This window comes from Eufriesea mexicana, unplaced genomic scaffold (genome assembly GCF_001483705.2).
Source record: "Eufriesea mexicana isolate 0111107269 unplaced genomic scaffold, ASM148370v2 scaffold5018, whole genome shotgun sequence".
Taxonomy (NCBI): Eukaryota; Metazoa; Arthropoda; class Insecta; order Hymenoptera; family Apidae; genus Eufriesea; species Eufriesea mexicana.
This window is the reverse complement of record NW_016912973.1, coordinates 629,237-656,768: the sequence shown is the minus strand read 5'-3', so window position 1 is coordinate 656,768 and position 27,532 is coordinate 629,237. Positions and strand designations below refer to the sequence as shown.

The 27,532-nt window shown below is 53.1% G+C and overlaps 1 protein-coding gene across 1 annotated transcript in view; it reads right to left on the bottom strand.

Annotated features, from left to right (window-relative positions):
* The window catches only part of Eph (Eph receptor tyrosine kinase), a 56,222-nt gene extending 31,981 nt beyond the window's left edge, over nt 1-24,241 (bottom strand). The window contains exons 1-2 of the mRNA XM_017906030.1: nt 24,127-24,241; nt 6,058-6,137 (exon numbers count right to left, since the gene is read on the bottom strand). Coding sequence (XP_017761519.1) covers nt 6,058-6,137; nt 24,127-24,241 — 195 coding nt within the window. The remainder of the gene's footprint in view (nt 1-6,057; nt 6,138-24,126) is intronic.
* Nucleotides 24,242-27,532: the final 3,291 nt, after the last annotated feature.

Here is a 27,532-nt window from a genome sequence, read left to right as displayed (position 1 = left end):
GAGCGTCTAACTGGATGGGTGAAAGAGCGAGCACCGGGAAAGGAATGGCTGACTCACGTGTATACCTGGAAGAAACGGAAACTCGATTACGATACCGAGAACCCGATCGGTTTCGATTGGCAAAATCGGAGCGCGGGTATATACGAGGCTGGTACGTATTCCTTAGCAGAGATAAACGGGGGTATAACGATAAACGGGGTTAGCGACGTTCTACGAGGCGCCCCATGTCGGAGACAAGTGGTTCTCGAATTTCGGTCTCGGAGATTCGATAAATCATGTCAGAGAAAAAAAAAAAACGAGGTTCGTTTGCCGGACATCGTTCGTAATCGTCGCGAGCGGTGATAATTTAAAGCCGCGGATCGTCGCTCGTCTCGATAACGAGTCACGAGCGATCGATCCATCCCGAAGAGTTGGGATTTTGACACCACTAAAACCACCACCACCGTCGACGACGAATCGGTTAGTTTTTTAACGGGTGACAGGTCGTATAGGAGCGACACCGAGTCATTTTACGTAAGCAAAGGGGGAAAAATAAATCATCCACTTATCTGGCTAATAAATATTTAGCTAATAGCCAGCTAGTTATTCTAGACACACCCCCGAAGGTAACCCGATATTTATTATTCCCGTTCGGCGCCCCGAAATGTTCACAGCTGTACGATTATTGTGTTCCACCCGGTACACGTCCGGACCGAAAGACACACGCGCGTGTCTCCACCCTCCTATTTATGTAGCCTTTTTATGAGCTACGGGTAATTACTTAGGCGCCCGGGCTATCTCCATAAAATCGACCTACGACCGATATCGGCTTTCCCGCCTTGGCGACACGAGTATATTCTTCAAAATTCATTTCCCATCCTTCGGATCATTTCGAATTCCCATGGGAAAGTCGTGACGATAATTAATCCGGCACGACACGCCGGTACACCCGTTGTTCCGTCCACGCGAACGATACTCCTGTCGGGGCGCTTGTTATTTCCCGGCTAGAGCTGTTAAAAGTCCAACGAAGAAATGACCAACGACACCGATAAAAATTTACCTATGTTTCCTCGTAAATCGGGGGGGTTACTTCGTCGCCGCGAGGTTTCCGAAGGTCCGTGGAAAAATTCCATCGTAGAAGAAACGAACTAACGAGCGTTTTATTTATATAGAGTGTAAAAACGAGCAGCGAAATGACTACTACCATGTCTCGAAACGAGTCGAGGCTGGGCGAGCGAGTTGGAGCGAGCCGAGGCGAGGCGAGGCGAGGCGAAGCGAAGCGACGCGACGCGATGCGACGCGATGACTCATTCGTTTGAAAATTTGCGAGAAACCCTGCCGAACGAGTGTCGCTACCGGTATGCAAAACGCGAATATACGCGGACAAGCAAAGTGGACGAGAAGGGCGCGCAAGTTGGCGAGCCAAGTGTTTTCTCGCGCGTCGCATCGCTTCGCATTCCGGGAAGGCGATCCTTGACGAGCGAGAGCCCCCGAAGACGCGGTTACCCGAGTCACATATCACCACGTGACGTCCTCAGAATTTCGCATCCGAGGAGCGCATTTAGATGCAGATACGCCTGCGGTTAAAAAGACCAACCCGGAGAACCGACGATGAGCCACGGACCGAGAAGCGTAGAGAGGGTGGCGAGGGCGAAGGACAGAGAGCAACGAGGAAAGAGCGCGAGGAAGATGGTAGCGGAGTAGCGAGAGGAGCCTCGGAGAAAAAGAGAAAGAGAGAGAGAGAGAGAGGGAGAGAGGACGAGGAGTCGTTCCGACCCGTGTTGAACAGAGGTCGACGAGAGAAGGATGAAGATGAAGGAAACGCGAGATGAAACGGTCAGATAGAAACTCGAGTGCCACGTGCGAGTGGAGTAGACCTTTTCGCCAGAACTGCAGACACGATCGCCACGTTTCATCGACTCGAAGATGAACTTGGCTGCCGGCTTCTCCGGTGGACGATCAACCGGCGATACAGCGGATCCTCTTTCGGAAGCCAAATTTCTCGCTTCTTCTTTCTTTTTCTCGTTCCTTCTTTTTTACGTTTCTCTTTCTCATTTTTTACCCCTTTTATTTCCTTTTCACATCCTCTCTGTCCTTTACGCTTTACCGACGGTCAGTTATCGCGACGGAGTCTACCGTTAGTTGGCCGCTAGTTCTCGTCCGTTCCGCTGAACCCCTTCGAAAGTTAAACGAAAGCGAAAAACTCAAACGAAAATCGTACCTCGATCGACTGTGCATTTGAATATCCTTCTCGTTGTTCCCGGTGCAGGAAATGATTTAAATATTCCGTCGAACGAACCGACGAGCCCCCGATCGCGTTCTCCGCCTCCTCCACCTCTTTCTCCTCCTCTCCGAATCGCTCGACCCGTTCTATCGAAACTTTATCTCCGTGGAAATAAATCGCGTCGCGTACCTCTTTGTGACTCTGCTATCGAGGACTTTTCTCGATGTTCCCGGTAGATTGGATGTCCTCGATTGGTAGATTGCCGTGTGTATACCTCCGATAATTTACATTAACGAGGCATCGAGCATAAAGTACACGGAACGTACGACTTGTGTTTCCCAAAATTGTCCCATCATTGTTTATTGGACTTTCTAAACATTCCCGGCTCGTCTCCTACGCGCGAGGTTTACACGACATCGAGAAACAGGCCCGTACCGATCGCTAAACCGACGATAAATTTTTCCCGGAAAAAATATCGGAGATCTAGCAACGTTGTACTCCTCGTCTCCTTCTCGGATATCGATGGACGGATATAAAGTGTGTATACGTACGAAGAGAAGAAACGTTCGCTATCCGTCCAACGGATACCTGCCGAGGTAGTCCGACGTTTTCTTTAATAACGACGAGGTGACGCGACGTGAAAGATGTGGAAACGAGGCAAAACGGGGAAGGATCGGGAAGAAGGCGATAGTCCATCTGTGCGTTGATCGAGTGACTGGAAACTCGAGCATTCTCCCGATTAATTCGAGCTTCCCTTTTCTTCCCGTTTCATCTATAGTGTCGGTGTTGGTTGAATTCACGAGAAAGAGGGTAGCGCGCGGCTCTTTGCGAGGTCCTGCAGGCGAGATTAGCGGTACGCGAAGAGAGTATCTTCGAGATCCCTTTATACGAGTTTCGAGGCTCACCAGCAACGCCATCAAAGCGACGTCTCGCTTCGCAACGCACGCCAACCCTTCTCCCCATCGGGTTGTTCAAATACTCCGAGCTAATTCTGTTTGGCTTGTTTGTTCCGACGCTGTTCGCCCTACGGTCCTGTATATTAATAATCCCCACACTGGCCGTACTTATTACGCAGGGACTTTGGACGCCCGATTCCGGAAAGCAAAGCGATTAGAACGGCGTAAGGAAACCGGTAAACGAGTCCCTCCCTTCTCGTCCGACCTCCATTTCCTCGGTTAATTAACCCTTTCTTGCATATTACTCGACCGACCTGCAACTTCCGAGGAGAGAGTACATCCTGTCGATGTAGCAACGCGTGTACGCGAAGCGAAGAATGGAAGTAAACGGAGGAGGAGAGTGGAAAGGAAGGAATCGGAGGGTGGAGTGGCGCGCGAAAACGGCGAGACTCGGGACGCGTTAATCCCCGGTCTAGGGAACTCGTTAGCCCGACTTAGAGTCTGCTTTTAGGGGAAGAACGCGATCTATCTCGCATTCCGTTCACGCGATTCCTTCGAAAAGCCGTCGGTTAGAAGCGGATCGAGAAGCTGCAGCGCTCTAAGAGGATTCCGTTTCGCCTTTCACGGGACTTTTAGCCGGTCCGAGGAAACGCGAAATCGAAACGCAACGCGAGAAAGAAGAATGGCACGGGGCGAAACGCGCGTGGAGATTAAATTCTGGTCGCGAGAACGATCGTCTTTCGTCATCGGCCGTAGACCGCGGCCGATAAACCCACCGAGAGCCCCCTCTCGATCGATACCGATGAACTAAGGATCCATGGAATTCGAAGGGTGAGCCGTTCTCGGAATGGACGACGCGCGTTCTTGTTTTACGTGTAATCGCGAACGGGAGAGCAGGCGATAATCGCGAATAATAACACGTTTCGCGATTAAACACGATCATAGACGACTTGGTTGATATTAAAACAAATCGGCCAGGAAATCGGATGCGAGCAGCGACCGTTAATTATTTACGCCGATCCGCGTCGACGCGGAGTTTCCAATGGCGATGACGTTCGGCTCCAGTCATTCGATCCGATCGCGATGAGCTAAGACCTCGAAGAATTTCAGGGGTAGCCGTTCCGCTCCTTTATCATCCACACCGCGGCCAAACCGGATAAATCGCTCTCTGCCCCGACGTGCACCGATCTTCGACGTACGTCGGGTAAGAAACGCTAGAGATAACTTGCGCGAGCGAGGAAGGAACGGTGAGCAGGGCCTGTTTTTGGAACGAGGTGTAAACTATGCGCGGAGGTCCTCGGGATCGTAGAAAAACCACGTAACACGCGTTTCAACTGCGTTTTTCGAGCGCGGCACCGGTATAGACTCTGCCGGTCTACAAACGGCAGAGAGGTGCGAAGTGAACTCGAGTACTGGACGATGAGCATAAGGCTTGTTTTTTCGACCTGTTCCAAGGAAAAAACGAAGCTTCCGTGCACGTAGCGGGTGCGCGTTCCTCTGATCCCGTTCCCGAAAGGAAGCGGAGGACGTTTAGCAGCTAGTAAAATCAACAGCAAACTCAAAGAACCTTTTCAAACGAAACGTCTCGCTGCTCGATTAGCGGTGCGGCACTAACGATCAACGCTGAAAGCCAAGGGAAAAAATAGACGAGAACCACGACCGATATCTTTTCAGCCGCTCCTGTTCCGATTTCGACGGTTTTCTTTTTTAAATCGAACGCGAAATAACGAGGTTGACCGACCGATAATTCGTTCGAGCCTCTGCCGGTACGGAACGATCGACGATTAATTATCCCGAGTTTCCGCGGTAAAGGGTAAAAGTGGACGTTATCGGTTATCGATCGTCGTGTCGTCGCGGCGAACCTAGAATCGAGGGAGAATCGCAGGAATATCAGGGCGGTCGAAGCTCAGGGCCAGTCTTTTCGCGGTGTAAAACGGTTCGGACGGTTTATCGTTGTCGATAAACTATGCATCGTGCCATAAGGTGGATATTTAGCGAGTGACACCCACGTAGGGTCGCAGAAGGAGTCGGTCGAGTCGGAGGGAAATTTTCAACAGCGCTCGTACGCGAACGTATTTACGTATGCAAGTAGGAAACTATACGTCCTACGACGTTAAATAAACGTATCATCTCTCTCTCTCTCTCTCTCTCCTCTCGCACGTTCCGCTCGTTCCTCTCCTCCCTATCTGGCGGCCGTCTCTCTAATTTGTCCGTTCAAACAAAAAGCAATTTGTTACCCAGCGGACTGACTCTTGGTCCGGCGGTGCACGTCCCGCGCGAGACGAGCACCGAAAGAGAGAGGGATCGAGGGACGAAAGCAAGATGGGGTACAAGATGAAAAGAGAGAAAGAGCGTGAACGCGCGTGCAACGGAGAGAGAGAGAGAGAGAGAGAGAGGGAGAGTGAGAAGGAAAGAGAGAGCAGGAGGTGCTGGCCGGTCGGTGGTAAAGGAGGTGGAGGAGGAGGTAGTGGCTGATTTAAACCTGTCTGGCGGCCCGCTGCGCGCTTAACAACTGAAAAACAAACATGGCGCCGAGAGAGCGCACCGGCCAGCGGGAGCCCACGTATGCCGCGCGCACCGAGACCATAAAGTGCTTCTGGTACCCCCGGAACCCGCTGTTCTTGCTCCACCGTGTCCATTTTGTCCCCACGGAATAGCATGCGGACGATGGGACTTTTCCGTGCTAGTACGAGAAAGCGTCCTTATCCACTTTTCCAACTTTTACCAATTTTTTCTATCTCTTTTCACCCGATCATGCTTCTTCGTCGTTGCGCGCGCCAAAATCTCCGCGTATATCGTCGAGTACTCGTCACGCTCGTGTAAACCGCTACAGCCGAGACGATCGATGATCCCGCGTAAACCGTGCACCTTCGTGCGCGTTGCCACAATCCTCTTACGAAGAGGTCCCTCAACGACATCGGCTAAACGAGATTGCTCGGCATTAATAGGAAAACTTACCCCTGGGGTGTTAGCTTCCGGGCCGAACGGATACCTTGTCCACTCGAGCTTCTCCTCTTGTGTCGTATCCAAAAGAACAACTGCAACGAGAGAAAAGAAGAGCATTCGTTATTACGTATTGGGAAAACCGGACGTTGGCGTGTTAGGAGATAGATGCGACGATACGGGTGAACGCGTATGCACTCTGCTCGTCGAATACCGATTAACGGTACGCGTATATACGTACACGCGTATACGCGTTTTCGAGTTGCGAGGCCAAGTCTGGGGGAACGAAGAACGGAAACGTTGTTTCGACGGTGAAATACGCACACGTATCCGATCGTCTTGGTCAAGATAATTCCTCGACTCGACGAAATACTCGTGGGTGTATCGAAACGCGCGGGAGAGCCCTAGCAAAGATTTTACCGTGAAAAGTCAACGTTTCAAGGGGAACGAGGGAAACGACTCCCTCTCAAAATGGCGGATCCTCGAGACCGTGCTAAAACACCTTGCTTCTCGGCAGCTCTCGTTCTCGTCCTATACACGAGAAGGGTGAGAAAGCCCCCGCTGAGGGGTGGAGAGGACCAAGCGAAAGAGAAAAAGAGGGAGAAGAAGGGTCGCGCGCGTATCGTTGCACACGCAGCACAGCTAGCAGGTTGTGTGTCGTATCCTGCGACACGTTTGTAGTGGTGGTCGTATCGACCGGCTCTCGGCTGCTGCTACAACCCACCCCGACGTTCCTCTTTCCCCTTTTCCTCTTTCACTCTGCGTGACGCGAACACGCGCGCACCCGCGCGCGACATCTCTCTCCGCTCTATGGCTTTCACCCCGTTTTGGAATCTCTCTCTATCTTTTCGTCTCGCTTCCACGCGCGCCTGTTCCTCTTCTTCCCACCAGCCTTCTCTCTCTTTCTCCGGTCCTTCCTCTCTATCGCTTCGCCTCTGTCCTTCTTCCACGGTGTTCACCACCGCCGCGACGCTATCGGTCCAACCCTCTCTCTTTGCTCCCTTCCTGGCTCGTTCATTCTCCCTCTCTCCCTCTTCCCCTGCTATCTTCCCCTCTCTCTCTCGCTCCCTCTTTCTTTCGCGACTTCAATGCCTCGCTGCTTTTCTACGTGTCGGTCTTCCTTCGTTTCACGCGACGTCCTCGCTTCCTCCGCGTGGCTGCTCGGCTTCTTCTCTCTTTTCGTTTTTCTCCGTTACTCCCGTCCGCGTCCTCGTCGCACGGCGTTCAGCAGTGCCACGCAGCCATCAGCCGCACCGCCCCCGACGCGCGAGCGGCGTCGTCGATCCCACCCCAGACTCCGGGTCCTTGAATTCCTAGACCAAAGTACCCGAGCCGACGCGGCGGGTGCAGCCCACCCCTGCCGCCGGATGGAATCTCAAAGGTGAAAACTGCGCGCTGCAAAATCCATCCGAGCCCTTCACCCTCCGCCTCCGTTGTCCCCGTCGACTCTTTGCCATCGACACTACCCCCTATCTACTACCACCGACTGCTTCGACGAGCCACGCAGAATCCCAGGGGCTCTCACGCGTACCGCGATTATCCGACCTCATCGAGACACCGTCGAAACACGGGGAGCCGGTGAAAATAATTGTCCCGCCGCCACCTACCTCTGCCATTTCTTCCTGGCCAGCCACCTCCGCCAAATTTTCGCCGCAGCTTTCTCGTCTCTTGCAAAAGGGATTTCGCGTGGCGCCGCTTGCGAATACAGCGAATACAGCGAATACATCGAAACGTCGCGACGAAATTCTGCCACCTACGGTCACGAAATTACGCGTCGGCTGTTTTCTCCCGATCGGTCGAACCAGTTCCCTCTCGCGTAATTCCTTTCCCCTAATCCTCGTATCTAATCTATTACCGCCTACGCGCCAACGTTCCAAGCTTCCTCGATCTTCTCGTGTTTCGTTCACGGCTATGGCTCGGCTCCACGGATCGAATGATCGAGCGAACGACGGAATTCGTTCGGCTGTAGAGGCGAAGGTGTTTCGTAACGGGCGCATAGATATCCGTGAATTCTCGCGAGTAGCTCCTCGAACCGAAGCCACTCCGAGCTCGATCCTTCTCCCTAAGTCGACTCCTCGTCGCGCGTAATGGGCTTTGCAGCGCGCCGGCCTAATTCGAGTACCTAATCTCGAGAGAAGCGCTACGGAGATACATCCGAGCCCGCGGTTGCATCGAATTCGCGAAACGATAGGTCCAAGTTTCTCTCGCCACCTCTCGCCATTTCGATAAACTTCCCGGACCGGCGTAGCTTGCTATCCTCTCTAGATCGACCTCGCTATCCGAGACACGGTGATGTTTCACGAGGATTTACTCGTCCGATACGAGATCCGGTAAGTTTCTTCCGTTCGTCGACAGGGATCGCGGAAACGATGAGCCCTTGTTAAGCTTCTCGAGGCTGGAACGCCGCGTACTCTCGGCACGATAATCGTCGACCGCTATTAATCTCGGCGGGCGCGGGGTCGTCGATGAGAACGAAGGAAGTTAGACTTCGCGGTTCGCGGATATAGCCACGGAACTCGGAGCGTGCGACACGTAAATTATGCTACTTGCTGCGACACGTGTCACGTTACGCGAGTTGCTCGGCATAGGCGGACAACGTGGAGGAATTCTTCAAGCGCAGGAGCCACGAGGTGGTCGGACTCGCGCGAAGAAACCGAGGTAGGTCGCGTTCTCGACACGGGAAAGAAGAGGGACGAAGAGAGGAGAAAGAGAGACGCGTCTGGAAGAATTGCGCGCGTCGCATGGTCCAGCAAAGCGAAGTGGAGACCGAAAGCGAAGGTTGCCGAAAGATGGGATTTTTGCGCCGGAGGTTCTATCGGCGGGTCCGAAATCGTGGAGATAGCCTCGTGGACGATCGACGAGGCGTGTCAAACGGTGACCTTCTCGCGCGGTTCATTGGCTGACACTAGCTGGGGGAACAAGAAGATTACCGGTCTCGGCGTGGAGAGGACAAGTCGCAGGGTCAGCGTCGAATTACTATTCCCAAAGGGTGTTTACGGAGAAGAGGAAACGAGCGAATGGGTCGTCGGATCGTCGTGAAAACGGCGATGTATCCGTCGTCGGATGTTCCTTTTCTTCGTGTTCCTTACCCTCCTTCCTTCCTACACGCACTCTCGTAAGTACGTAAGAACGCGCGTGTGTTGGTAACCGGTGTACGACGCGGTCCCGTGAGACGTACCGAATTTAAATTTCAAATTTGGAGCGTGTCGCTGGGTGTGACGGTATGCATAGCGTTGCCTGCTGGCCCTAACTCACTCCACCGATCGCGCGTCTTTCTTCTCTCCCGAGTTCTATGCTCCCCTCTCTTTCTCTCTCTTTCTCTTCTCCTCTTTCTCTCCCGCGGGTTCACCATATATCCGTCCATCTCCCGCGTTCTCTCCATTTATCAGTCTATCTATCTTCCTTCCTGTCTGCCTCTTTCTCTCTCTCTCTCTTTCTCTCTCTCTCTCTCTTTCTCGCCCTCCTGTCGGAAGAAGGAAAGACCGGGCGCGCGATCCTCGATTTTTCATATTATTCAAATAAGAGAGCGCGTAGTCAGGCATCGATATGCAATGGGGGAGGGGGGACAAAAAAAAAAATGGAAAGTCTTCTTGGATGAGCCGCGCTTTCTCAGCTGGTGTTCCCCTGATAGAGGAATAGGAGCAACGTTCTTGGATCTCGCGGTTCCAGTAGGAAGCAGGGGGGTTTCCCGTAGGATCCATTTTCCACGACGATCGTATCGATAAGAAAATGGTGGCTTATGGTGAAACGGAAAAAGAGAGGAAGAAGAAATAGGCTCGATTTCCAATTATTCTTACGCAAGTAGAGGCTTTCTCCTGAGCTACGTCGATGCAGCTACGCTCGTCGTCTTGATTTCGCCCGAGTACAATGCGTTCCTCTAATCGGAGACGATCGCTCACGCACACGCATCTACCGACGGGGTGAAAGAAATGAGAATGCCCGGTTGGACGATAAATCAATAGCCGAGGTCGACGAAGGAGATGGATGAGTGACGTAACGAGCCTGTTCTTACCATATGCTTGTAAGAGGTCGGCTCTCGCACGTATATAACCGAAGGTACGATTGAATCGCGCGGGGGAACCTGTTGCCCGATCCGAGACGAGCGGCTACTCGAAGGCGATTAAGATTACGATTTCGCCTCCTGCACGCACGCACACCTGCGCGTTGCCTCTTTCTCCAAAGAGCCTCCGAGATCAGCCGGACTCGATCTTTCACGATATAAGATCGTCTCTGTCCTCTGGCTGCCATTCACTAGGATACGAGACGCCGGAAAGCCGGCGATCACCGCAGAAGATTTTTAAATGTCACGATTTACCGTGTTTCGGTCGTCGAACGCCGGGGAACCTCGAGAGCCGTGATCGAGGTGGAATAAGAGCGAGAGAAAGACAGAAAGAAAGAGAGAGAGAGAGAGAGAGAGAGAGAGAGAGAGAAGCATACCCGGTGGTAACTTTTCAGCGAGGATTCGCGATTCCCCGGAATTGGGCAATAATCATTCCGCGAGTAGACGCACACTCGACTGCAAGGAAGGGAGAATCCGTTCGAGGGAGAGTTCGATCGGCCTCGCCGGAAATAGGTTATGGCCGATCTTATCTCGCGGCGAAATTTACGTTTCGCATATAAGTCGAGCAAACCCGTCCCCGTTTCGGATCTTATCTCCATCCCCCGTAAAGACGAACTCGTCGAAATACTCGCGTTGCGTGTTTCCCTGCCATTCGAACTATCGGTGGGCTGCCTTTCCGCGATCGCGCTCCACGTAAATCTCCGACGATTCAATCTCTTAACCGGTAAAGCGCTTTCGAGAAGGATCCTGACAGCGATCGCGCGAGAGAGGGAAATATTACGGTCCCAACGCGGTTCGATCGATCATAGACCGCGAATCGAGTTTCGCGATCGAAAGGTCAAAGGGAATCCCGATAGAGGGACCGCGCCGCGCGACTCCAGCCAGCTACCCCGAGAGAGGTGTATGCGTCGCGACGGGTCGGCAGATTGGGTACGAGGAACGCGTGTGCGTTCGATTATCGGTGTTTGTACGAGTCCGCCAGAGGCAGCGTCGTCGTCGTCGACGTCCGTCGAACTGCACGAGTTTCGGTGGATCGAAAGAGAGAGAGAGAGAGAGAGAGAGAGAGTGAGAGAAGCCGGGGAGGCAAGAGGCAGAGAGAACGCGATTGCCGGTGAGAGGAGACCACCTACGATCGTGGAGTACGCCGGCCAGCGAATATACAACGGTATACGTTCCTCGACTTTATTTCGGCTCTAAAAATGCCGGGACGAGGATCGTCCTGACACGAGTGTCGCGCGACTCGTCTTTTTCCCGGCTCACCGAGCTCTCCTCGCCAAACATCGAAGCTCTTTTCTCTTTGCAACGAACGACACCTCTGTGCCTTTGGCTTAACGGCCTTCCAATTTGTCAGGATCTCTCTTCTCCCTTTCCCTTTCCTTCCATCGTTTGCCATTCTCTCTCTCTCTCTCTCTCTCTCTCTATCTTTTCCTTTTCCTCTACCGTCCTCTTCCCGTCTTTCTTTGCCACCCTCTTGTCCCTTGCTTCTCCTCCCTTTCCCGCTCTCGCCATCCCTCTCCTTTCCCCTTTCGCCGGTTCCTCTTCTCTTTCCTACTGGCCGAGTCGCTCCTGCTCGCTCCTTTACCCCGACATATCCTATCGCACCTCGAACCGTTCACCAGGATGTCGTTGACCCATCGAACGGGCGTGCTTGGAGCTCGACCGATCGGTCGGTAGGTCCGCTGCCAAATTCGTGCATCGACGTAGCATCAAGAGCGAAGGATGATAGAGAATCCGGTCTTAATTGTCGGCTCGTCTACGCTCTCTTCACCCTCTCGCCCCCCTCTCTCGCTCTCTCTCACTCGTCGTAATGACGGGCTTCGAGATCCTTTTAATTACGCTCGCCATCAAAGATCTCGGTATCGGTCGCATCTCGAATGCCAGTTGTCCCCGAAAAGCTTCCCTGGAATCGGCACCGAGATAAATCAAGCTTGAACGTCTCGATCGTGTCACACGCCGGCTCTCTCTCACGGCACACGACCGTTCCGAGGAAATGGATTTCCGAGGATTCCTCGACGAGGACGGTTGTCCCAACCTCCGTGGGAGGAATCACCCTGTGCTTGAATCGAAACGAGAAAAAGCGCGTGAACCGAGAACGAGGAGAGACGGAGAGGCTGTGCGTGTGAGTGCCCGTGGGAGAGAGAAAAAGAGAGAGAGAGCGAGAGAGAGAGAGAGAGAGAGATAAGGGGGGAAGAAGCCGTCTGGGAGAAGAGGAAAAAATATGAGGTGCTCGGAAACTTAACCCCAGTCTCCGTTCTCTGCGGGATCCCGCGGGCACCGTGTGCACGATCTTTGGGTCCAACTGGGCGGCATGGGGAGCCTAAGGGAACAGCCAGAAGAGAGGGAGAAGGGTGAGAGAGCCCTGAACGTGGCTCGGCCCACGCCACGATGGGCCAGCACGCAGCCATCGCTGGAATTACCATTTACATAGCGTTATTATGTTTGTGCATAATGTATGTACACATGTTAAATCAATTATTTAAACAATATGGGTCCCAATGGTGACGCAGGCGGGGATGCAGGCGCGAGCGAACCGAGAGATACACACCGGGCAGAAGGGTAAAATGTCTGGATACCGCGTGTCCACGAGATGTTAGATTACCTGCTTTGCCTCCTGGTCCCAACCTCCTTCTCTCCCTCTCTCTTCCCCTTTCGCGGCTCATAATTTTCTCTCTTTCAATCGAGTCCTTTCTCACCCTTTCTCCCATCCGTGCCTCTTCCTCCTATTTCTCGTTCTCATCCTCCTACTTCTTCTTCCCCACCCCCGGCGGTTCTCGCGAGGCTCTTTGCATATGGATCTTGAATTTCAATTGTGCTTTTCAAGTGCAGCCCCCTCCCTTTTGTTTCCCCCGTCCGTCCCTGGAACTGCCTTCACCCTCGCTTTTATTCCCGCCTCCGCCCTCCGCTTCTTTCCCTTTCAATCTCCTTTCTTCCTTCGCCGGCTTCGTTCCTCGCGACAGAGACACGCAGCAGCGAGAGACAACGCGATGAGCGGCGAGTTCGAAGCGCGAGTACGAAAACCGAGCGGGATAAAAAGCAGTTGCGAGGAGAGCCTCGGCAACCGGCAACGACCAGTCCGACAGACAGGGGCAATACAGAATGCGACGAAGGTGAAAAGAGCGTTGCCGGTGACGCTTCATCGATCATTCGCTGGATCGAAGCCAAGTCATCGAGATACTTATTTGTTTCCGCGCTCGGTGATGTACGTTCCGCCGGTAGGGTAAATAAAATTCTTTCGCGACGTCTCTTTTTAGCTCGTAAATTTCTTGGCCGGCGTTTAGCGCGACTATCCGGCGACGATACCCAGCCGCTCGCGTCCCGCCAACCTCGCTTTTAATTTATCCTACACCCTTCGTCCAGGAACGTCGCGCGTCTTCGTCGGTCGTTCGCGGGCCGCGCGTCATCGTTCTTCGGTGGTGCATTAGCATCTAAATCACCCCGTGTGAGACTCTGCGAAAGAATCGGTCGCGACGAAACAACGGTAATCGAATTTATTATCCTAAAGTACCGTTTAGACGGAGGAGGGAACTGGGCTTCGCGTTGAACTAGAATCCCGACTCGTCTACCGTAAAAAGAGGCTACCATCTCCATTCGAGCAATTCGCAACGTCTACCTGGCCGGCGGAACGAAAATAAGTTGGCGTTTTTCCTTTTCTCTTTCCTTCGTTCCACGTTTCTCCATGGACTCTCACGCGTCTTCGCTGCAGCATTAGCATGCAAATTTGCCACTGACCAGGATAATCGAATTAATCGTCCAAGAACGACCGATCGACCGTTATCATCCTGGTCCACGAAACAAAAGCGGCCGATCATCCACCCTTCGTCCTTCGTCTCGTTCCCCGGTTTTTTATTCGGCCCCTGTCTTCCTAACTCTCGTCGACCAACTATAAATTCCTCGTTATACCATCGCTCGCTATCGAACCAACTTTTTTTTCTCTCCTTTCTCATTTTTCGTTTCCTCTTTTTTACTTTTCTCTCTTTACGCCGGGTCGAACGATTCGCCGAAGCGATCGCAGCGGAAATCGCTGGAAAATTGATAGACCGGCGTCGCTCGGCACACCGGACCTTTATTGGAAATTTATGCGGATCGGTAATTCTACGCGGCTACGATACTGTTAGGTATTCCGGGATCATTAATGCTGCCGGTCTCTATCCATTCCTCGGATTATACCGGACACAAACGCACCGGTTAATTAATAAAATGAGCAGATGGGAGAAAAAACTATTGCGATTCGCGGTAACCGCGCAGACGTTGCACACGGGTCGCGATGGCGGCCCGTGCCGTGCCATGCCGCGCGCGTATCCGTGCGCCCGTTTTCTCGACTCCATTTGTCGGCCACCTGTCCGATCGGCAATTTATGCCGCTCGGTAATTTCGCATACCGAGAATATTAGACATCGACACGTTCCACCGCTACTAGCGTGCGCGCGGGCACGCGGCCACTCAGGCCGCGGATGGCCGAGCGGGCGAGCGAGTGCACGATCAGCTCGTACACGCTGTCGCGGCGTGCTCGATCGCGCTCGCGTATACTCTCCGCGTGCACCGTCGCGAACGACTTATACGATCTTACACACGGAACTCGCACGGAAACCCGTGTGTGCCAAGCCAGTACGCCAGTTCGTTATACCAGCTTTCTCTCTCTCCTTCGGTATACGCGCCGTACACCCTGCGACCGCGATTTATCTCGACCGGTTAATGCGTTCCGAGAATCTATTACTGGCCTCCCAATATTATAATTATTTTATTAGCGGGTCACTCATTATCCTCCTTTTTATGGCCGCCCAAAGATTACGAATATTTCCATTCGCCCCACTCCCCGGCTACTTATTTTTTTCCCCCCTTTACACACTTTCGTCCACCAGACGAACCCCCGTAAAAGTATCAAAAGCGTCCTTTCTTTTCGCTCCGGTGCCACCCGAGACATCTGTTTCGCTCGATTCGCTACGTTTCGCGAACAACGCGACTCCTGTCAGACCGACTCGTCGCGGATGGCTCGTCGTTTTTAGCCTCGTCGTTTACGTCGTTAAAACTATCAACGAGTCTGGCTTCGACGAAGCGTGAGTCACGGTCGATCCGCGGATAAGAGGATCGCGCGACGAATAATTTCCTCGAGACCTTCGGCATCGAGCGTAATCGGGCGGAAAGCACCTGGAACGGCGTCGAGTCGCGACTCGGCGTCACGATTTTCCGAGAAGTCCTCGCAGCGATCCAAACGTTCGGCTCTCTCGATTCTTTCCAAGAATCGTTAATCACCGCGCGATTAGCCGAGGCGACGAAGAGCGACAAGATGTTCGTTAACGGTCCAAGGAAATATTCGCGGTCTCGCTTCATTCGCCCTGGCTTTTACGTCCCCCTGTCCGTGTGCCCTCCCTCCCTCCCTCGCCGTTCTGCCGAGAATCTTTTAATTCCACGCCACGAGACGGGGTATACTCCCGCGCGTGTCGTTAAGCCGAAGATTTTACGACACGATCCGAAATAACGAGAAACCCGAGTCATCCGCGCGCGTGAGTTATCTCGTTTCGTTTCGCGTTCGAGTTACTGTTCTGTCGCCGTGCGTGTCAGCCTAGCACGCGGCGAACGCGCGAAGAAAAGTCACGATCGTAATCCGGTGGAGGGACTGAAGTCGCCCTAGATATCTGGTCCGTGTCGCGATCTGCTGCACGGCTCGCCTAGATTAGTCCGAATTAAAAATAATTACCGCGAACGGAACATGCCGACAAGACGAATCGAGGCTGCGCAATCTGCTCTGCCGTTGCTGCGATCTCACGGAGATTACGAAGATTTGCAGTTTACCATTCGCGAATGACGACAAGGCTATGAGGAGGACCAGAGGCAGGCCATGGCGGCCCTGTTCGCTCGGGTATTATCATAATTGAAAAATATAATCCGCGAGATACTATCGTTCTTCGCGTACACGCACGTATATACACGTGCATACATATATATATATATATGCATGAATTCTCCCTTGTATAACGTAATCCGTGGCGATCAGCGTGCCATGATGAAAGAAAAAAAGAAAAAAAGGGTAAAAAATACACCGTATCCGTGGAACGATGTTAAGATAGAGAGAGAGTTTCCACTCCTGGGTGGTTATTAATTTTTAGCAGATCCGCATGATCGATGGTACGCGCGACTCGTGGAAGAATTCTATTCCGATGCGAAAGAGGGAAAGGTTAAAAGTTTCGCAGGAATACGCGCGAAGCTTGTCGCGGAAATTCGCTTCGGTGCTCGGCATCGAACGCTTCTGCCACGTTCGACGTGTACCCTTAAACGCAGCCGTTTGCTCCTAAACGCGGATCCATTATGCCGCCTTAGAAATACATCCAAGCGCACCTGCGCGCTCTACGCGAACGCGATATCAAACTCGTTTCAAAGCGCGAGACCTTCGTGTACCAGATCTGGCCATTCCATTTATTCCGCCAGTCCGAACCTTGTACCGCCTTATTACCTTCTCGCCTATCCCAACGATGTCTTATTTCCTGGCAAATTCGCCGATTTTTTCGCCGTTTCTATCTCTATTCGATGGTCGATCGTCGACTCGTGGACTACACAGCCCGCCGTCGAGGTGCACGATCCAATCGACGATCCAATCCGTTTCCGCCGTTCGAATGGGAAGGGCGGAAAATAAGGAAGTCGCAAGGAATTCCGCTTCTTCGCGACGACGGAGCGAACTCGAACGAAAAGCAAAAGTAACGGTAGTTGGCTAGTCGTAAAACCCACCGACACAGCTAATAGACATCCTGGCTACGAAACACGAAGACAGAAACGCGATGGCAAGAAGCGAAAGAAAGGAACGCTTTATCGCGCAAAAGGGAAAATTTAGGGTTCTCCCTTTTACCGCTTTTCCACCCCCTTCTCGCAATCTCTCTCTCTCTCTATCTCGCTTGCTTCTGCTTATATTCCTTGGCTACGGCAGTCTGCCATATTATCACCGACCTCGAACTACCTGTATTATTAATGGTGGCCTCCGGGTACAATGGGACGAAAAACAGCCTTGGGTTATCTTGCCTCGTAAAATTCTATTGGCTCTGACGTACACCGGGAAATGCAGTGCCCGCTCTCGGTCTCCTACGCTATTTTCTTATCTGCTTGCCTTTTCCTCTTCGCCTGTATACCCGGTGTGTCCTCCGACTTTCCGTGGCCTTCGTCACCACCGTTCGTACACGGTAGTTGCCTCCCCCTGGCCGAAAATACGTGGTACTCCCGTTGCGATACCGGAGACACGCGTGGCCGGGGCGAAAGGCGCGAGAACTTTGGGGGTTCTCGAGTCGATAACGCGATATCCGAAACGAGGGACGTTATCGGCGCGAGCATCGGGGAACGATAATTCCGGCGATTCGGCGGGCGACGCGTCGGCGAAAAAAACGAAATCGATAGGACCTCGGTAGCGAGATAAGTGTGGTATCGGGATTCGGCGGAGTTGCACGTACGTAGGTGCGGCGAGAGGGAAACCGAGCCGTCTCGTCGAAATTTATTTTGGAGTACGCGCGTGCACGCGAGACGACCAGACGTCGACGACTCGGTGTGTTCGTTTATCGCGAACGGAAGAGTCGTGGGAGAAGGAGAGACGGATAGGCGCAGCCGGTACACAGGTAGAGAAAGAAGCGAGCCCCTCCCGCCGCCCTCCCACGCCTTCTTTTCGCGGATGCGGCTGCTGGATGACGGAGGGAAGTCACAAATTTTTTCATTAATATGCAGCGAGACACCCTCCTAACTCCCTGCACGGGAAAGGTAATGTACTAGCAGGGGTAAAAAGGGAGAAAATGCAGTCTACCTGTGTGCGTGTCTGTACGGAATTCTCGTGCGAGTACGCGTCCGTGAGGCCAGGGCACGGCGTGGGTGTAGGAGAGAAATAATGGTCTGCTAGGAAATGTAACCAGCCGACGCTCACGCCCTCGTCGCGACGCCTCGAGAGACTTTACGGGGGAGAGAAATCGAAGAAAAGCGGGAGAGAGACAAAACTGGATAAAGGGGAGGAACGGAGACGGAAAACGGGGTGCGAAGCAACAAAGAATACGTATAAAACGTTGCACCGATATCTGCCGCTCGGATATACGCTGTATTCGGGGGACGTTTCTCTCCGTTTCCCGGTATTATTCCTCCACCAGTCGGGGTGGTGTCCTACTCGCGAAATATTCTCCGAGATCGCGCTCCGGTATAAATTAAATTCTGCGCGAATTCTTCTGTTCACCGGTTAGAGCATAACGCGAAAAGAAAAACGTAGGTTCCTTCGTTGCCACGGGTCGGAACCAAAACAGGGGCAGGGCGAGAGAAGACTTTTTTAGCCTCGAGAGCAATTTTCGCGAATTTTTCGCGAAAAAGAGCCGTCGGTTCGGCGTTTGATCCGTGGACGGAGGCGCAAGTTCACGACCAAGATCGTGCAAATTCTGGCTGTTAGCGGAGCTCGAAAGCGAGAAACACGTAATACGGGCTCCTCGATGTTCGTCGTCGTTGGCGTACTTGGAGCCCCGCTATTCGAGGCGTTTTACTCGCCGGCATACCTAACCTCTCTATATATCTCTATACCCGTCTCCTCCTTTCCTTATTCAGCCACGCTCTCTCTCCGTTCCTCCTGCTCGAGATTTTTCTTGGCGATTAAAATTTATGCTCACTCGTGTTCCCGGTGCGTGCATATCGCGTTTCGTCTCGCGCGATGCTCGTTTTGCGCCGGGTTACGCACACGCCCAGCATCGCGCGTCTTTTTCTCCGCGTTACAGACCCGCCTAACAGTCTCTCGCGGTGTGCCTGCCCTCCTACGAGTACCTGAAATTGCTCCGACTTTGCACGTCCGACATCGCTGATATTTTCCATCGCGATCGAGGCGAGATCATCGCCGAGAGAACGGCATTTCTTCTCTCTTCGTCGCTGGCTTTTTCTAGCCTAGAAACGGTTAAACGCCCGGTCGGTCGGACTATAGCGATGGATGGAGACAGGGAAGGAAAGAGAAAGAAAGAGAGAAAGAGAGAGAGAGAGAGAGAGATATTGAGTCATCCGGATATAGCAAAAGTAAGAAACTCGCCATAGGAAAGGGCACTTTCACCGGATCCGAGGAAACGATGTATATATACATATATATATGTATATACGCGAAGTAGGTGTAGTCCGCGAGATATACGGTGAAACGATAAAGGGTAAACCGCGACCAGCGATACCAAGTACCGTAGGTATATCGGCACTTTCCGAGATTCGTTGAACGACGTTTGTTGGAGAACGTCTGGCTCGGCTTTTTTCCACGGACGTTTCCCCGTGCTGAAGAACCCATTTGTCCCACGGATCGAGTTGTCGCGGGGAGGATGATCGCGCGCAAGCTCGCAAAGGGACCACCGATGATGACTCGCTTTTATCGGTAGCGTGATTGCGGCAGCTGCGGCGAAAACTGATCGCTATTGCTGCCCCGAAACCGAATAAGATTGGCATTAAAAGCAAAGGACGCGGTGGTTATGTCCGACCGACGGACGGACGGAACGGGCGAAGCGTTTTCAGCGGAAATATTGATTTTTAATCTGGTCCGTTATACCGTACCTTTGTGACCCGGTGGCGATACGAGGATGGATATTGCGCTGCCACGGGGATGGATATCGAAAATTTAAATCGAGTCCGCGGATCACAGAGAGAAAGCGAGAAAGAGAAAGAAATAGAGTGAGAGAGAGAGAGAGAGAGAGAGAGAGAGAGAGAAATATCGCGAGACGAACGCGGCAGGGAGGGAGAGCGGGATAGGATGAAGGTAGTTCGAAACGTGGAACGCGTGGAAAAAGCTGTCGCGAGAAACTGTCGCGACCCGAACAAAGCGTCGTTCGGTTCCCTAGGGATTAAGGTAACTGTACAAGGTTGCGGTACCACGTCGAAAATTCCTGCGGACGTTCGAGTTAATGGAGGATCGCGCCGCGTCCCATCGCGTCGCATCGCGGCGTAAACCGAAGACGCCGCGCTGGCCACCGGTTTTCTCGCGGAGGATCGTTTCGATCGGCGAACAGATCCGCCGGGATTCTCCGACCGTCTCCTTCTTTCCGTCTCTCTTTCCACCTCGATCCCTCCGAGGGCGAGCCATACTTCTCTCAGGCTCGGTCAATGAGAGTAGCCTACATTTGTCCGTGTGATCTTTTCCTCGCGCGCGCGCACACGCACACACGCTTGCCGAAACCGTAAGTCCTTGTCGCTCCTGCTGCCAGATCCGCGGGCATGGACGCGCGGCATCGCGCGCACCCATAGGCGCGTACAAAAGGACACGAACTCGGCAACGGGCACACACGTATACACGTACGGCGTTCTCTCCCGTGAGAAGAGACAGCGGAGCACACGCAAACGTGGCGATCGAGAGGCAGAGAGAAAGAGAGAGGAAAAGGTAGAGAGAAGGGAAAGATGGAGAGAGAAAGAGAGAGAGAAAGAGCGCGCGGCAGCACGCACCAAAGTGCCTGTGCTCCTCCGTCTTGCTTTCTCTTTCCGGCGTTCTTGCCGGCTGGCTCCTCTTCGTCGGTCGACCGGCAGGGGGCAAGTTTCAGTCCGTCCTTGTCAGCTCGATAGGATGCTGCCAGGCTTCGTACGGCTGGAACCTGGACCGGAGTAGTAGGCTGTACAGGTATGCACGCGGTGGGCTGGTTTTCCTGCGGCGTTGCCGCGTCTCTTACTCACCGTGGCCCCATGAAGTAAGAATAAGAGAGAAACGAGGATATAGCCGGCAGGGACGAAGGAAGAGAAGACGCCGACCGTGCCGGGGGGAATCGAGAGAAAGAGGGATCCGAAAGAGGAAGGAGCAGAGGCAGCGAGGCTCCAAGCCGCCACAGCTCGAACGAGTCTTTCTGCCTTTTCGTGGAGGCAATCGAGTTTGTTCGAGAGAGAACTGCCATCCTGGCTCGACCTGCTCCCGAGACTTCTCCTGCCGTTGCTCCTGCTCCAGCTCCTGCTCCAGCTTCTGCTATCGCCGTCACCGCGTAGCCGCGATCGAGCGGCCCTCTGCGATCGCTCCGCTCCTCACTGCCAAGCCACGCCGCTCTCTCGGCTGCGTTTCCCTTGACTTTTTCTCGTCCTACCGTTTACATGCTCCTTCTTCCTGATACTCGCCACGCGTGTGGAAAACTCACGGAAGATAGAGACAGAGAGAGAGAGGGAGAGAGTCGCGCGATGGCCGTGATGGAAACTGAAAACTGAAACGCGAAATACCGCCATTTCCATTTATTCGTCTCGCTTCGAAACGATCACGGACGAAACGAAACGGAACGAGTGCGTCGAAATCGTATTGGACGATCAGCCAGTTTCATCGGGTGTCGTCACGGTTCGTCGTTAAAGGGAAATCGAAAGAAGAGGTCCGAGGGTAGACGGATAGAGTAATCGAGCCCTAAGCGTGTCCACGTAGCGAACGAACCATGGAGCACCGAGTGGCTTGCTCGTCGTTCCAGAAAGTAATCGAATTTCAGTCACCGTGTTATACCCCCGTTCGGTTGAACCCTCCTAGGGGTTTGTCCGATTCGATGAAAGGAACCAAAGACACCGAGACTCGCCGGGTAGCCCCGAGGCAAACCTGATTTTGCGTTTTTCCACGTTCGCTTAAAATTATCAAACGCCACGTCGGAAGAGTCGCGGTGAGATCGGTTAGAAAGCTCGGGTGCCTCGACAAATTCGCTTAGCCGCGAAGTTTATCATCCACGAGAATCGGTGTTTACGAGTCCACCAGCGGATACTGTAATACGAGTAGTCGACCTCTCAGGGATCCGGTCGAAGAATGAAATTCAGAGATATAACGGGAGAAGCGGAGAGCGTGGCATGAAGTCGAGATATCCAATAGGCAAGGGTAACGAGGAGCTCGGGTTTCGCGCAGGAAACCCTTCGAAGGAAACGAAGTTAACCGTCTCTATTGCGCGCGGACACGGTCCACCGGGGATGCGTATTCTTGACAAGTTCCATTAAACGCCCAAACTTCTCGTCTCGTGGCGAGGCAACTCCCTGGCGACCGAGATATACGAGGACTCGCCGCGGCGCGGTAGTCACCGGAGGAATTAACCGAAGGGGTCGGCTAAAATGTGCCAGAGATAGGCAAGTTGAAGGAAAAACGCTGGCGCGAGATGTACCCCGACGTCCGAGCCGGTATCTACTAGGCTTCAGCGCCGATAGATTAGCGTTGTTAAAATTCGATGAAATTGCTTCTTCCCCCTGTTTTTGAAAATGGTAACGGTGTTCGTGACGAGAATCCGCGAGGGAACGGAGAGTGGCGGCCTTAGCGGAGTCGGTATCGCGAGGAACACACCGCGCATCCAAAAAGGCAGCGAGACCCTTCATCTAGAAATCGGCTCACGTAGAGTAAACAGGCCCTGCTGAGTTTGCCGGTCAATTTCGGAGAGGAGTCTATATATCCCCACCGTTTGCCTTCTTCCTTCCTGTCCAGAGTGCGCGTCGAAATGATCCCCTTTTAATGCCGCAGCACTAACTACCAGCACCTCGAACGATCCCGCAATTCGGAAGATTGGCCCACATTACGAAATTATCGTTATTCCCGGGCGAAAGAGGGATGAAAGGGTGCAGAAACGGACCCATCGAAAACCCCGGGGCGCCAGCTTTTTTCGGCATAAATATGAAAAACGTTCCGGGTAGCTCACCACGAGCATCTCTGAGAAACCCAGGCTTCCCAAAGCCCTCGTCGTCCTCGTTCCCATCGTTCGAATAAATTTCTGCCGCGTTTATGGATCACGATACAACGCGTCCATCCCTCGCATGCACGAATCGTTTAAAAGTCGTTGCGTCCACGCACTCGCGGTAGCGATGGAACAGGCTAGATCGCGAGTAGCGATGGATCAGAGGAATACGCGCTGTTAGCATCGGGCTACCTTCCTCTGCCGTCTGCTCGATTAACCGAAAATCTCGCGAGAAATTCTTCCTCGCGAGTTTTCCCGCTTTTCCCGCCGGGACGAATAAATATTCGACAGGGGGTACGGGCAGATCGAGTTCTCGGCAAATATCGCTGCACTACCGATTATCTACCGAGAATATCGATTAAGTCGCGTATACGTTCCAGAGTTCTATATAGTCTCTCGACTAACATCGAGCAAGTTCTCTCGCAGGAGGTCGATTCCCTGCATCTCCGATGGAACCGAGCGTGCATATCGATGCGTATCGATGCATATCGATTCGCGCGAGCCGGCAAATGTACGGAAAGCTAGGCTAATCTCGTCGATACGTCGTCGTAACATTCCAAGATCGTTCCATTATCGTTGTCGAGCGGCAATCGCGTTCTCTAAACCCCGGACAATTTCGACAATTCGTTGGGACGATTTTAATCGAGAAACAGCTGGCCGAGCGTAATGCCGTTTAAAAGTGTCGGGAAGCAACCTCGACGAATAGTATCTTCGATAAACGACATTCCATTAGTTGCCGCCGCTTCAACGTTAATTAAGTTATTTACAAGCAAACGATCGACAGTGGTCGTATCAAGAAATCTATTGGTCGACCTCGTCTCTGTTTCGAGAAAAAAAAATAACCAACGTATCTCGGAGTTCTCTCGGGGAAGCTAGTAATTATGTCGTCCATAAAACGACTCGAAACGCTAGCGCGTTGTATCGGCGAAGACTTTCTATCGCAATCGTTCTCGATAGGAAGAGGGGTAGTAGTATAGGTCTGGCGGCAGGCGTGTACGACTTAATCGATGCATCTAGCTAAGTATACAGAAGGAAGTACCAATCGCGCCCGCGTATCGTGTCCCGAGGTGTCGTCCTAGACTATCATCTTGCTTTATGATCCTCAGATAGAGCAAAGTGCAGCGTATACAGGACGATTCAACGAACGCATCGTCCGATGCTTGATCCAAGTGGAACCAGGCTGACAGGGATTCTCTGTAACGAGCATCGGGAGGAATTGGAATTCCTGAAACTTCTCGTGGTGCGAGAAAAGCCGAGATTCATAATCACCGAGATTCGTTCGGCGCTAGGTGTACCTGCAGCTATGGACGAGAAGCGCGCGAGGATACGGTTTTGAATCGACCTGTAGAGAAAGGGAGAGAAAAGACGAGAAGAGAAAAGAAGAGGATAGAAAGAGGGTTACCTTGTTCCGCGTGGGTCCCTCGCGGGCAGATCAGCAACAGCAGCAACGGCAGAAGGTGGGCAGCGGAAGCAGCAGCGGCGGCGCAGGTGGCTAGAAGGCCTGCTACGCCCGCCATATTGAAGGGGGCCATTCTTATCGCAGCCCCACCGTGGGGCCGCCGGTCCTCTCACGATCTGTGCGAGGCTGCAGCACCGGCAGCGTCGTCACTCTCTCCTCCTCATGCCTCCTCCACGCTTCGTCTGCTCTTTCCGCACGTCACGCGACGACGACGTGCAACCACCCTTGTAGCCTCCCGACTCCTCCAGCTTCGACGCTACTACCACCTCCTTCGTCTCCTTCTTCTTCTCCTCCGCCTCCCGCTTCTTCTGCCTCCTCTTCCTCTTCCTCTTGCTCCTGCTCCAGGTCGTGCAACCCTTCCAGATACGCCGTGCACAGTCCACCGGCGTTTCTTACCCTTCCGAAAAGTAGCTGCTTCGCTTCTCGAGTAAAGCGCCAACTACACCGGCCCTCTGTTGCTCTTCGTTATCGTTCGTCCGCGAGTTCCTCCGTATACTCGCTGCTCGACTTTCCTTCTCCGCCGAGGTGAAAGAGACGATCGCCACCGAATTCCTTCTACCGTGCCATTAACAACGGTGGCGATTAGGCCGGTCTTGGTAGGCTCGTCGTTGATCCGGCCGCGATCGGGCTCTCGCTGGTACCACGTAGCTCGCGAGACGCGTAAACTTGGCTGCATTTACCGATCGCGACGTTACCGGAAGTAGTCAGGTACCGCAGCGCGACTGTCAGAAACACGTTCGATTTCCCTCCCGCCCCCCCGTCGTTTCGCCTACAAAGGGTTGCTTCTCTTAACGACGAGCCGAGATCTGTCGCGTTTCCTCTTCTTTTTCCCCCGCGATCCTCCTTTTCTCTGTTCCGCTTTTCACCTCGTGCCCTTCCTCCCGCGCCTCCGTTCACGCCTGAATTTCTCGCAGACGCGCAACTCCACGGGCTGGCTCGTCTGAAAGAAACAAAGATGAACCGCATTAATTAAAATCCGCGAAATATCCTTCCCCATTTGCTCTCGTTTCTACCTCTCTACCTTCTTCCTGATCTCTACCAAACCGAACAGACCGGCGACTCCGTTTCCATCTCTTTTCGTTCGAATACGAAGCGCGCCTCCTAATGACATCCCTAAATGGAAACAGCCGGCGTGGTCGTTTTTCGGCTCTACTCCGTGGTCGCGACGATCGAGTCGTTCTAACTAGTGGGATACCGTCGTTTTATACCTTCTCCGTCCCTTCTATCCGACGCTTTGTCTCGTACTTTGAACGCTTTAAATGGTCCGCCACACACGGTTCGGTAAAAGTTTCGGGATTTATGAAACCGTACTTTCGAACGGTCGCCGTACTTTTCGGCCATTTTTGCTGACACGGTGCGCCCGCCAGAGTGCAAAGTTAAAAGTACAGTTCGAAAGCGTGTAACGTTACGACGCGTGCAAGAACGCGTCGCGCGAAAGTGCTTGTAAATTGCAGAGATACCAACGCGATACGGGCAAAAATCCAAGGATCGTGACGAAAGGGTATAAAAAAGATGGGGTATAAACGAAGCCGAGGCGAGGATAAATCTGACGCGAGTCGAATGCATCGTCGAGAATCGATCGCCGGGAAAGTTTCGTCTCGAAGGTTAAGAACGACAGGCGGCTTCGATTAAGTTAAACCGTGAGCCAAACGGGAAACTTTGGAGACGCTTTTGCGCGGCTTTACCGAGTGGTTTACTTTCATCGGGCTGCTGGAAGTAGAGTGGTCTTCCACCCTCGCTCAACACCGAATAAAGTCGAATAAACTCGTACCCTCTCGGTAACGGTCGAAACGGGACCTCGTATACCGAGATTCATCGAGTGGAAACGAGCTTCTTTTGTGGCAAACGTGACCGATCGTTCATCCCTCGTCCCACCGCACGATCAAACGTTTTCGGCGGTTCATGAAAATCGACTACCGAATATTGGCTCGGACCCCGTTCGAGACGGCCGTTGACGGCCGTTGACGGCCGTTAACGGCCGCGATCGACCACCGTTTGGCACCTGTACCGTTAAGCCGGATGACTCTGCAGGGATCATTGTTTCTCCGGATATTTCTCGGAGCGTGCCAAACGACGCGGATCGACGGCCGCGTGTTCGTCGGAGATGGCCAAGGTTTGCCCAAGACCTCTGTCTATCGTTCGTTCTTTTGTCCCATCGCGGTGATCTCTTCCGCGATCGTTCTCGTTCCCCGGGGAGAAACGACTGACGACGATCGGGGTAGAAACCGTTTCGCAAAGGCAACCTCGAAATCCGCGTGGCAAAGAAAGGAGAAAAATCCTCGTGGCGGTGGGGGAGTAGCGCAAGCGGAGAGACGTCTGCGCGACAAAAGCGTGGTGGCGCATATGTGGTCGGGGAGTAGCTGCAAGTTCAAGGTCAACCTGCATCGTATACAGGATACGCGTCTAAGCTCGATGAAAATGGCGCAACTCGTTGCACGAGTCATCTAGCCGTGTCTAAAATGGGGAGAAATGGCAAAAGCGAGAAGAAAATGGGAGGAAGTGAGACCGAACGCAACTTTGGGGTTCGTCGATGCAGTGGAAGGGGTGCTAGCTAGGATAGGTTGAGGAGCAAGGGGTTTCAGGATCAATACCATGCGTTTATCCGTCTCTCTCGCCCTTCCCCCCTCGGGCACACGTAGAACCGCGAGACATAACGCTCGAGCGAGAGAGAAAGAAGCGAAAGCTGAAAGACGAAGAGAGAGAGATGCATCGGCCGTCTTCGTTTGACCAAGCTTTTGCCACGGCGTCGATCTCTTTTGCTCCGGTAGGCCGCAAGGTCTGGCTGGCGTCTCGCTATTCTTCGACGGAAAGAGACGAACAAGGGAGAAGGGAAGAGAAGAGAAGAGAAGAGAAGAGAAGAGAAGAGAAGAGAAGAGAAGAGAAGAGAAGAGAAGCGAAGAGAAGCGAAAAGAAGGGAAGAGGATCGAAAAGAAGGGGATGGTAAAAATGGGAAGAACGAGAAGAGAAGAGAAGAGAAGGGCAGGGAAGAGAGGCGGGAAGGAAAGAGACGAGGAGGGAAGTGAAGGGAAGGGAAGGGAAGGGAAGGGAAAGGAAGGAAAGGAGAGGGAAGGGGAGAGGAGGAAGAGATAGAGAGGTTGGTACACGAGGGTCGGGGGATTCGAAGACGAAGAGGAGGCGAGAGCTGAGCAGAGGACTGGAGGAAGCACGAAATTCTAGAGTACCAAAATATAGTAGAGTGGGAAGGTGGACCGAGGGAGAAGGAGGTGGAAGGCGCGCTTTAGGAGTTCTTCTAAAGCGGGCAAAGACCTTCCCCTCCTTCCCTCGCGTTCTCTTGCTCTAGCCAGACCAGCCAAGATGCATCCGCGAAATTGCAGACTTCAGTGAAATG